The sequence below is a fragment of the Artemia sp. Qi Xiang Cuo genome, chromosome 13 (assembly GCF_049724085.1).
Source record: "Artemia sp. Qi Xiang Cuo chromosome 13, ASM4972408v1, whole genome shotgun sequence".
Taxonomy (NCBI): domain Eukaryota; kingdom Metazoa; phylum Arthropoda; class Branchiopoda; order Anostraca; family Artemiidae; genus Artemia; species Artemia sp. Qi Xiang Cuo.
The window spans coordinates 58,092,283-58,104,288 of record NC_142806.1 but is presented as its reverse complement, the minus strand read 5'-3'; the positions used below and the strand labels follow the sequence as shown (position 1 = coordinate 58,104,288).

Below are 12,006 nucleotides of genomic sequence, written 5' to 3'. Positions count from 1 at the left end.
AGTCTTTAAGTTCTTCGAAAATACTTATTCAAATTAAGCAGCCCTTGTGTTTGAGCAGTTTTTCTTAAAGAACTGTGAAACAAAAGCCAAGATTTAGCCTATAGAGTAATATATTGAGGAGGGCATAGCCTTTTCATATACGAAACATTTTCTGTTTGTTTGAAGTTCTAATGTCCCTGCTTACTTTTAGTTGAGAAACTCTTTTTTTTATTGACTGTGTATCAAATCTTGCCAGGAAATCTCACTCGCCCCTCCGTACGAAATTCTGCCCGAAACTTTTCCTCCCAAGAAAAATTCTTCTTGGTATAACCCCTTCCCCCGCAGAAAATCCCCCCTCAAAACCAGCATCTCGTATTTTTTTTATTCTCTCTCAAACCTCATCGCTGCCCACGGACGATTCCCTCTGAATATCGTTGACCAAGGTGGCATCGATGTGGCCACCTGGAATGTTCTGACACTGAACAAACCCGGTTCTAAGCTTCTATTAGCCAAAGAATTAAAGAAACATAAAGTTACAATTGCCGGAATCACTGAAACACATCTATCTGGTGAGGGTGAGGAGCACATTGGTGAAAGGCGCACACTGCTTTGGTCTGGTGGACACCAGAAATGAGCAGGCGTTTGCCTAGTGCTGAATAGTGCCGCACGCAAGGGCCTCCTGTCATTCGCACCAGTAACACCCAGGCTCCTGAGAGCAAGGCTTGATGGTAAACATGGGAAAATAAATATCATCACCTGTTGGGCCCCCACAAATGAAGCTCAGGAAGAAGATAAGGATGACTTCTATACCCTTTTAAGTTCTGAGCTCTCGTCGGTACCTCCCCAGGACTACCTTGTCCTTCTAGGGGATATGAATGCTAGCATTTCAAATGAGTCTGGCCTGTCAGCTGTTGGACCCGTAACAGTAGATAGCCTAAACGAAAACGGAGAGAGAATGCTGAACCGTTGTCTTGCCCACAATCTTATATTGCGAATACTTGGTTTCAGAGACCCAACATAGCCAAGTACACCTAGTGTAGAAATAATGGATTAACGAAGAAAATGCTCGACTACATCATCCTACGCCAGCTATGACTGTCGTCTGTACAGAATTGTCGCACCTACCAAGGCGCTGAACATGGGAACACTGACCATCGTCTTGTTGCAGCCAAAATCAGACTTCGCCTAAAAGCAAAAAACAAACAGCCAGACACCTTGGAAAATTGATACCTACCGTATCTAGCAAGACCCCGCTTTGGCTAAGCAGTATCAGGTCGAAATATTCAACAGATTTGAGGTTCTTGCGCAGTGCAATGATAGTAAAGGTGTGTGGAAGGTCTTCGAAGAGAATGCTCTTGTAGCTGCAACTAGTGTTGCTGGAATGAAGCTGCTTAAGAAAAAAGACTGGATCAGCAACAAGTCCCTCGCCATTATTGATCGCAGACAGAAAGCCCGCCTTCGCGGGGACATGACAGCCTATAGGCAATTAAATAAAGAGCGTAACATCATGCTGCACAACGACCGTAAGACCTTTATTGACAAAAAATCCAGCGAGCTGCAAGAGGCCGCCAAAAAAAAGAACATTGGAGCCACGTATAGGATCCTCCGTGAGATCTCAGGTAAATACAGTCAAACTAAATCGTATCTTTGTAGCACCAGTGGCGAAAATACTTACAACCAATCCCAGTGCCTTCGCCAGTGGGAACACCACTTTGAGAAGCTACTAAACTTAGACCCACCTGACCAAATTGATGACCAAATTACTGCTGCTGCTGCTGACAATGCAACTCTTGTCCCCGATGGCACTGAATTTATAGCATAAGAAATTAAAGCAGCAGTACGAAATCTGAAGAACAACAAAGCGCCGGGAGTATACGGCCTGACATCAGAACTCCTTAAACATGGCGATTCATCCATGACCCTCTGGATACAAGTGGTGTTTAATACTGTGTGGCGATTTGAAATGATACCATCAGACTGGAAAGACAGGCTTACTTGTGCCAGTCTACAAGAGGAAAGGAAGTAAAGCAGAATGTAATAGCTACCGTGGAATAACTCTGCTCTCGGTACCCGGCAAACTCTTCGCCATGCTGGTCCTCAAGCGGGCAAGAAAGTACCTCCATCCCCTTTGTATCCGCCAGCAAGCTGGACTTATGCCGGATAGGTCCACTGCCGATCAAATCCATACCATTAGACAGCTGATAGAAAAAACTCTAGAACGCAAAAGGAAGGCATACATTGCCTTCGTCGATTTTCAATCTGCTTTCGACACTGTCGACAGACAGTCATTGCGGCTAATCCTTCAATCTGCTGGTTGTACCTACGAAAAGTGTCAATATGTTCAAAGAACTATACAGCAAGACCGAAAGTGCTCTCATTGTAAAAGGCCAGCTCTCATCACATTTTCAAATTAGAAATGGTATTCGGCAAGGCTGCGCTGCTGCTCCTAAACTCTTCAACTGTGTCATGGACCATCGTCTCCACAAAACACTGCTGGTGCATCCTTTTGGCATGGATTTTTCTGGAAGAGTTCTGTCAGATATTGACTTTGCTGACAACGTTGCATTGGTATGCGAAAATCTCACTGACATCAAAACTACCCAGGAAACGCTAGCATCTGCTGCATAAAAACTTGGTTTAAATATAAACTGGACCAAGACCAAAATATTGCCTGTGGAAAAGACACCATGTAGCCTCCTGATAACTATATAAGTATTTGGTCAAGATGTGCAGATAGTCAAGCAGTTCACCTACCTCGGTTCAATTGTTTGCTCCAATGGAAATTTAGGTGCAGAGATATCAGCAAGGGTGGCAAAGGCGACGCCGTTGTCGGCCGCCTACTGAGAACAATATTCCACAAACCCCAAATCAGCCGTCTCAAGAAAACTCGTATCTACTCTGCCTCGGTAGCAAGTGTTGTGTTGTACTCGTCAGAGGCTTGGCCTTTGATTCAACGCAGATGATGAAGGTAGATGCTGTCCAGACAAAAAACCTTCGCAAAATCAAACATGTTAGGTGGCTGGACAGGTTACGGAACATGGATAACCTCCAACCCTTTAAATTAGCACCCCTGTCTGAACAGCTTGAATCCCGCTCGCTGCGTTGGTACATTCGTTTACTTCTCCTACTCACTGATACACCTGCCTGACTTATATTTGACTTCGATCCAACTGCAAACGGCTGGAAACGCCCCAGAGGTAGACCACACATGAGATGGGTGGATACCATCCGCAATCGAATCACAGCATGGGGGCATTGACCCCAGCGAAGCTCCTATCCTCTCCCAAAACAGGCCACTCTGGAGACGACTAACGGCGCTGACGTCTTGTTCCGTCTACGCTGGAGACCCTGCCGAGCAAGAGCTTTAAGTCAAAAGTAAGTCAATATTTCCCAACAACAAATACTACATGCAAAGAATGGGAAACTTACAACTCTTTTCCCAGGGGCTGTAGAGGTCATGTCATCTCCAGAGGCATAGTTATTAGACCTTTCAATAATGTTAAACTAAAGGCTATCTAAAAATTTTATCGTATATATTTCGGGAAAAACAGGCTAGTTAAACATCAATCTTTTTTGGTCACTTAAGTAGAGCTTTTAATTTCATTTGAATGAGCCTCTCCCGATCTTCTAGTACCATTGGTTCAATGCAGTCACCCCAGGAAAAAAAAACGCATCCGTAGCCTACTCTTTTTTCTGGCAAAAATACAAAATTTCTCATTTTTGTAGATAGGAGCTTGGAACCTTCACAGTAAGGTTCTATGATATAATGAATCTGATGTTGTGTTTTTCATTAGGAACGCTTAATTTTTTGGGAATGTTTCCCACTTTTTTCGAAAATCAGGCAAATTTTTTCATGTTCGTAGCTGGCAATTAGTTACATTAAACTTGACCAATGTTATTTATTTGGAATCAACAAAAATAGCCGATCATTTTGGTGTTGCAATTGCTATCAAAGATTTTTTTTATGGTTTTGGTTATTATTGGGCTGTGTTCGACCCTTACAGTTCGCTACCACAAATTTTTTGATAATACAAGAATAGGCAACTGAATAAGAGAGTGCCCTTACACGATTGTCTAGCACCTTAGAAAAAGCACAAATCTACAACTTGTGAATAGAATGGCCGAGGCTGGGCCAAATCACAATGAGAAAAATGTTAAAGTGACACTATAACGGAAATTAAAATAAAATTTTATCATATCGAAAACCGAAGGACACATCTCCAATTTTCAAAATTTTGCAGACAATAAGAATTATTTATTTTATAGCTTTTTGTACGAACACCCTTAAAACTTTAATTTTAAATTCTTCTGCTTAAATTGTCGTTTTAAGAAAACTAAGCACCAGTTTAAAGGTAATACTACAGATTTTGGTAGTTCTTAAAGAAACATTTAATTTGACAAATTTGATGCGCGATCGTGGCATGAAATGTGAATGACGAGATCGTAACCAGAAAGTGGGAGACCTTAGTAAGCAGTTTGAAGTGCTTGGCTTGTAAATCAAACACCAAAACTATTTTGCTCCCAAGTACTGTCTACTAATAATAGTAGACACCAGTAGGTTGTGGGGGAGTGACGTCCTCAAAAACATATTTTCTATCTGGAAATAAACTATGCTGAACAAAATTTACTGTATGTTTTGACAGATTTACTAAACACATATAAAATTACTTTTCCAACTTCCTCATTTTCTAGTTTCAAGAATTATGCTTTAAATCTTCTTTCTCATAAATCAATCATATAGATTAAGCTTGAGATCCGAAAATTGCGTAGATCGCCAAATAACTACAGGCTAAAATTTAGGCTCAATAGCCATGTGCAATATTTACTTTATTCATAGATGGGACTAAAATAAGGCTCACATAAGAATGAAAAATACAAAAAAGACGATAACATATTTTATTTTAAGAGCGCAACAACTCATTTTAGAAAAGTAAGAGATAGGCTACTTGATTTGGGTTGGAGAAAATTCTCATAAAGAAGGTAAAGAAAGCGATACCTTTTTATAATCCGGATCATCTAGATGATTTTGTAGAAATTGGACACTGGCTTGAAAATCTGATTGGCTAAATTCATAAGGTACATTCCACCCAAGCGCACAATATTTTTTCCGCTCTTGGAGAGTAGTGTGCAGAAAGGCCAAGGCGAATAAAAGCGGTGGCCAAGCATTGGAAACAGAATAATATAACAGATCCTGAAGCAAAAAGAAAGATACAATTTCGAGACATCATTAAAAAAAAACAAATAAATGGAATAATAATTTTTCTGGTGAACTGAGCTGCAAACGCTATCTTATTTAGAAATAAATTCTTTCAAATGTTCCTCCCTGAATCAGCTTGAATATCCCTACATAATTATTTTTTAAAATTCTCCTCTGTCATTACTACTTTTTTTCCAAGATTTTTGCCAAACCAGTTAGTGCCTATAACTGAAATCCAATAGCATAAATTTCGTGTTTGGTCATGAAATTACCACGAAGTGACTATCTTATAGTTTAAGAGCAGTTGTTCTAAATAAAAACAAATATTTTAGCTTTGTTCAGACAATTCTTTTGCAATTACAAGAAAAAAGTACTAAACAAACTATAAATTTTTTTGTTTTTACCTTTTTTAGTTCCTTTTTTAATTTCACCATTTTTAGTGTAATATAAATATAAAGAGAGCTCTCACCTCAGCTGTCCCTGCTCTTTACGCTGAAGTTTAAGTTCTAAATAACAATGCTTCAAAAATGAAAATCATCCCTGAAGAAGAAGAAGATTTGGGATTTTTTAAGAAGGGCCTGAAATGCCAAAATGACTTACCAGGAAGTAAATTTGTATTTTTAGGAGAGGACAAGGTTGGGAAAATATTGATCCTGGTGAAGTTCCCCCCCCCCCCTTCTGCTTTTGTGAATTGTTATCTACCTAACTACTACTACTACTACTAACAACTCACCGAAGCACCAAGCCGCCTGAGGCCAACACAGCCACGCACGCTCCTCCGCCACCCCAATCTCTTCAAAGCCTCCCTTTTTACACCCGCCCACGAAGTTCCCATTTCCTTTAAATCTTTCTTTATGACGTCCTCCCACCCCAGACGGGGATGACCATCTTTCCGTGTAGCCCTAGATGGTTGGCCGAAAACAACAATCTTCGGCAATCTGTCATCCTTCATCCGCACAACGTGCCCTAACCACCTCAACCTTTCTTTCATTATAGCCCTAGAGAGTGGTATTGAACCACATTTTTCGTATAGCCTATTGTTTGAAACACGGTCAGTCAGCCGGGTACCCAGAACAATCCTTAAGCAATTTCTCTGGAAAACATCTAGCAAATCTTCATCCGCTTTTCTGAGCGTCCATGCTTCAGAGACAAATTTGACCACTGTCATCACTGTAGCTTCTAATATTCTAATCTTGGTTTGCAGACTTATCTTCCTATTCTTCCAGACTTTTTTTAACTGTGAAAAAACACCCAGAGCCTGGCTATTCTATTTTTAACATCTTCACTGCTCCCACCATATTTACTAATAATACTACCAAGGTAGGTGAAGCTGTCCATCTGATAAATCTTTTCATTACCCAACATCACCTTTTAATCTTCACTTATTCCTAGCCTTAGTGACTTAGTCTTCCTAACATTAATCTTCAAACCAATTCAAGCACCCTGAACTCGCAAAACCTCTAAAACTTCATTCATTTTGCTCACACTTTCATCTAGGATTCTTAAATCATCAGCATAACCCAAGTCCAGGAGACTTTTTCCTCCCCATTTGATTCCGTGGTCTCCCATTGCCTTTCTTGTGCTCCTTAAGACAAAGTCCATCAAAATGATCCATATAAAGCGGGATAGAATACAACCATGCTTAAATCCTGATTTAACACAAAACTAGCTGCTAACCTCATTTCCTACCGTAACTGCAGTAGTGTTATTCTCATACATAGCACTAATAACTTTAATGTATTTGTCTGGTATACCATACTAGGATAAAACCTTTACTAAAGCTCTTCTATCAATAGAATCGAACGCTTGCTCATAGTCTATAAAACTGAGGACCAAAGGGGTTTGAAAGCTCAGTTACTTCTCAATTATTAGCCTAAGAGTGAAAATTTGGTCGACACATCCTCTACCTTTTCTAAAACCGCACTGCTCTTCTATTAAAACTTTGTCTACGGCATCTCTCAGTCTAAAAAGTATCATATTACTAAGTAATTTGCTACCTACAGAGACCAGACTAATGCCTCGATAATTACCACACTCACTTTTATCACCTTTCTTATAAAGTGGATTAATTTATGTTTTCCTAAATTCGTTAGGTACTTCCCCTTTTTCAAAAATCATATTCATAATCTTCAGTAATTTATTTCTAACCTCAGAGCCACCATATTTAAGAAACTCATTTACCACCCTATCAGCACCTGGAGCCTTATTTAATCCTTTTAGTACTATTGCTAATTCCTCCTCACAAAACAAATCTTCCTTCACATCCAAGGTATCACAAACTTTTTCATTTTCCTCTGTATTTTTTCCTGCAACTCTTTCTCGGTTAAGCAAGTTCTCAAAATGTTCGGCCCATCTCTCTTTAGTTTTTTCCTTATCGCTAATTGCGACCCCATTCCTATCTTTAACTGGGACAAGTCCGGATTGACTACTCCCTCTCAATTTGTTAACGTGCCAGTACATAATTTTACTATTATGCCGTCTAGCTGCATCTTCCAGATCCTTGGCAATTTTTCCATGGCCTCCACTTCACACCTCCTTAGTTCATATTTTAATGCTTTCTCCACTTTCTTTACATTTCTTTTGTTTTCATACGATTTATCACTCAGACAATTCTTGTACAAGTCCTTTCTCCTTTCTATTAAACATAAAGCTTTTTCACTAAAATTCTTAGCTGCAGTTCTTGCTTTCTTCCCTAATACACCTTCAGCAACTTCACAAATTATTTTTCTAAAATTATTCCAACCATCTTCCACATTATCAAATTTTAAACTCTTAAGTTTAGTATTCAACTGTTCCTGGAATCTACCTAACGACATCTCCTATTGGAAGGAGATAAAGATCTCTTTCTTCTGAACACTGCAGACATTAGAAGTACCTTCTTAATTGTCTTACTAATAATTCCTAACTAGTTAATAGTCACAGGATTGGCTGTGCTCAGGCCAAAAATTTCCAGTAGTTTGATTTGCAAAACTAAATAGCAGAAATTCTGCGGCCTAATCTCTTTTGTAATTTAAAAGGACTCTAGAACTTTTAGTTTCCGCTCAAAGAGTCCTATCTCAGTATTCTATATTAACTACTTCGAGATAGCCACTCTAGAAAAAAAAATCATACAAAGAAATCAACATGCATCCCTTATCAAATTTCGAGGAAAAAATGAGAAATTTTGTGTTTTAGCACATAGTAGATTGAAACCTTTACAGTGGGGTTTTTGGAAAAACCGAATATGATGCTGAAACTTTCATCACCATCCCATCCCTTCTAGGAGGAGTTTATTCCTTTTCTAAAATCATACAAATTTTTTCGGTATCTTAACTTTTCATAGTTAGTTTTAAATCTAATGAATTAAATATATTTGGAACCAATTCTTTGCTTACAGCTGGTTTTATCACAAACTAATCAAACATTAAAGAAACGAAAATTAAAATAAAATCATTAGAGGTTTTTCAGGTTCACATCAATGGTAAAAAGCGGCATATACAAAAATGAAGTTTAACGTAACAATCCCATAATCAATGCCACAGGCAACATTAAAAATCTGCAAACTCCGCCACAAAGGCAGATTCAGTTTGGAACCTTTCTTAGTGTAATTGCACTATGAACACAACAGGTAGAACAATAGGGAATGTTTTGTAAGACAGAGACTTAAACCACAAATGAATATTTCGACCCTATATACAAGGGCTGTCGTCAGAAAAGCACAAATGAATAAATATAAGATAAAACTATTCTAAAATAACACCTTTAAAATCAAACTTTTTTAAAGGATTGTAATGTAAGTTTTTTTTTACATATTTATTTGTTTTATTGAGGACAGCCCTTGTATATGGGGTCAAAATATTCATTTGCGGTTTGAGTTGGATTGTCTTATAAAAAATACCCTATTATGCATCCTGTTGTTTGTGTTTATGATGGGAATGCAGTATGGTCTTTGCCACTATTTAAGTAATTACACTTTTTGCGAAATTTGTTCTTGAAAGATTAGTAAAATCAACAGCTTGGCTTTGGCGAGTTATGAGATAAAATTGCCAAGTTTTTTTTTAAATTCTTTGTCTCATTCATTAAAAAGAAAATATGATTAAATATTATCAGAACTCGTCTTTTATTTATTGTTACAAAATGTGAAAGAAATTAAGATAACTTTATTTTTGCCTGCTTACAAACATACAAAATAAAAAGGAAAGGAAAAACAAAGAAACAAAAAAAAACGAAAAAGCATCAAGAAAAATAGATTTCCGAACGACAATAAGCAATTCAAAACACTAAATTAGTCCAAACAACAATCGTAAATAATGCTAAAAGGAGTAAGATGGAGCAAGCTATGAATTCATAATAAACACATCAAACCCTACATAATTCACAACATCTGAAATGTCCTGAACAACATATTTTTATAAATTGTATATTAAAACTTTAAAAAAATATTATTAAGAAAAACAAACAAATACAAAGTATGACAATATCAAAAGAAGTGAAAGTAAATAGCACTGCAAGATTCCAACAGTCTATAGAAAAGGGGGTATTGCACAATATTTCCAATTCCGTTGTACGTATTCCCAAATTGTAGAGTATTTTATACAAACAATTGGCTAAAGAAGGGATTTAAACTATCCTTTGAAATATTCCTCTGAATTTTTCTTTTGTATACAGGAATTACAACAGCTTCTCCTAACCTTTTTTGGTTCAGACACCTGCCGCTACCATATCGGAGTGAAACTACTCCTCAATTCAACTCTGATAAAAGCTACTGTCTTTCGCCCCCTCCCAAGAAATCATTAAGGATTGAAGGTAAAATTAATATTATCTACTCAGCCTATACTGGAAGGGTAGGGGTCTCAGCTTTTCCTTATTCTCTGACCAGATATTTCATTCAACAATAGTAAAGACATGGTTTTTTGCCCTCTAAAGGAAATAGCAAAGTCACTTAAGGAGCTCTTTCACCATACAAACACTAAGTGAAATCGTACAACTTCTTTCCTAGGTTCGCATTCGCCAACTACTTTACCGGGGATCAATCCCTAAGATTATTTTGCCTATTTAGGATGGCCACAAAACGATTTCTTGAGAAAGGGGACGAACGGGTATGGGAAGCAGACACGCGACATTTTTGCCATAAATGTGTCCTATTTTTCACGATGTTGCAAAATTTAAAAGTTTTCATTTGCTTTTGGCTATTTAAGAGGGGAGGGGGATGGAAACTACCAATTCTATTCCCATGCTGACCAACATTTTAATGTATGTAATGATATAGTAATAAACATATCTACCTGAGAAATGTCCGAATAGGTAGTCTTAAGGCTTGAACGTATTCCTTGAGGAGGCTCGTTTGTAAATTTGATTGACACCTGAAATTTTAAACAGTACAATTTTGAAACCTCAGCTACCTGTTTTCATAAAATATACATGATAAATGAAAAGGCTTTATTGCTTTAGTGGGTGGGGGGATGATTTGCATGAGATTTATGGAAAAGTGGGCATAAGTAAAATATTTTAAAAGACAACCCAAATATAACGTTACCAGTTTGGACTCGGCAAGAGAAAAAGTGTAGGCTATAAATAGCCTGAAAATATATTTTTTTTCGAAAAATGATTCCGTAAACTGTTCTAGTACTGTTATTAAATACTAAATTCAATCTCCAAAGACATTTATTTTCATACCTGTTTCATACTAAATACGAAGAAATCTAAGTACTTGACAGGGAAACTTTTAATATAAATATAAATTGCGGGCCTTCATTAAAAAGCTCCATTCTGGGGGGGTGGGTGGGTGCATAATAAAATGTTTCAAGCATTTATGCAGAAAAGCTTTCGATATCTATTTAAAACAAATGTTTATTCCCTTCGAGGGGGAGGGGGATTGGCATCCAGTGAAAATTGCCTGCTTGGAAAAATTCAGGGATGCAGTCATCTTAAAAAAAAATCTACGAAGGTTAGGGCCATTTATTTTTGTTCCACAAATAATGTTACTCATATTCGTGGTATATTTTAGGTTCTATTTTTAATAAATTTGCCGTCCCGCATGTTCTCTATCCGGCCCTTCTTTTTCAAGACTCTAAAATCTGCGGTTTGTCTTCAATTTGCGTTTCCTATTTTGAATATTGCAAATTTTTACTTGGTTTTCAAATTCGTTTTAGTTAACACTGAATTAGTTCTGAATTAGCTAGAACTAAGAAAGATAAAGAAGGGTAGCCTTTGGAATTAGCTAACATTAGGAAGGATAATTTTTATCATAAGTCTGAAAAATTTTCCCTTTATAGACAAAATTTTCCCTTTTTTCCAGAATTTAAATAATGTTTGAGGTTTTTTTTCTTATGTATGTTATTCAGTTATATTATTAAGCCCATTTTAAGTCAATGCCTTGTTTCGTTTGTTGAATTATTTCTTTGTTTTTGCAATTTTATTTATGTATTTTATATACTCCTAAATTTTAACGGAAATGAATAAATAAATAAAAATTTAACATTTTGTATAGTTTTGTTCTTCCAAGGGGAAGAAAGAATGTCTGGTCTGATCCCTTTTATTACCATGGAGAAAAAGATTCAGAGAAAAAGTTTTTTTTTTTTTTACATCAACTGGTAATAGGACAGCATAATATAGGATTATTACAGTCTTTTTCTTTAATCATTGATTTCCAAAAATTTTTTGCACAGTAAAATTTATTAAGAAAAAGATAAAGCAAAAATCATTGAAAAATTAAGACCCTAATTCAGCAATTATAAATTGTTAATATTGAGATTGAGCAGTTTTATTCTATAAAGATAATATTCACGCTAAATTCTTCTTCCATTTTTCCCCTGGCCTAAGAGAACGAGCAATGAATGTTTTACGGAAAT

The 12,006-nt window shown here is 36.9% G+C and overlaps 1 protein-coding gene across 1 annotated transcript in view; it reads right to left on the bottom strand.

Annotated features, from left to right (window-relative positions):
- Dhc1 (dynein axonemal heavy chain 1) overlaps positions 1-12,006 on the bottom strand; it is a 432,221-nt gene that overhangs the window by 81,115 nt on the left and 339,100 nt on the right. Inside the window, exons 42-43 of the mRNA XM_089098586.1 lie at positions 10,441-10,518; positions 4,976-5,170 (exon numbers count right to left, since the gene is read on the bottom strand). Coding sequence (XP_088954712.1) covers positions 4,976-5,170; positions 10,441-10,518 — 273 coding nt within the window. The remainder of the gene's footprint in view (positions 1-4,975; positions 5,171-10,440; positions 10,519-12,006) is intronic.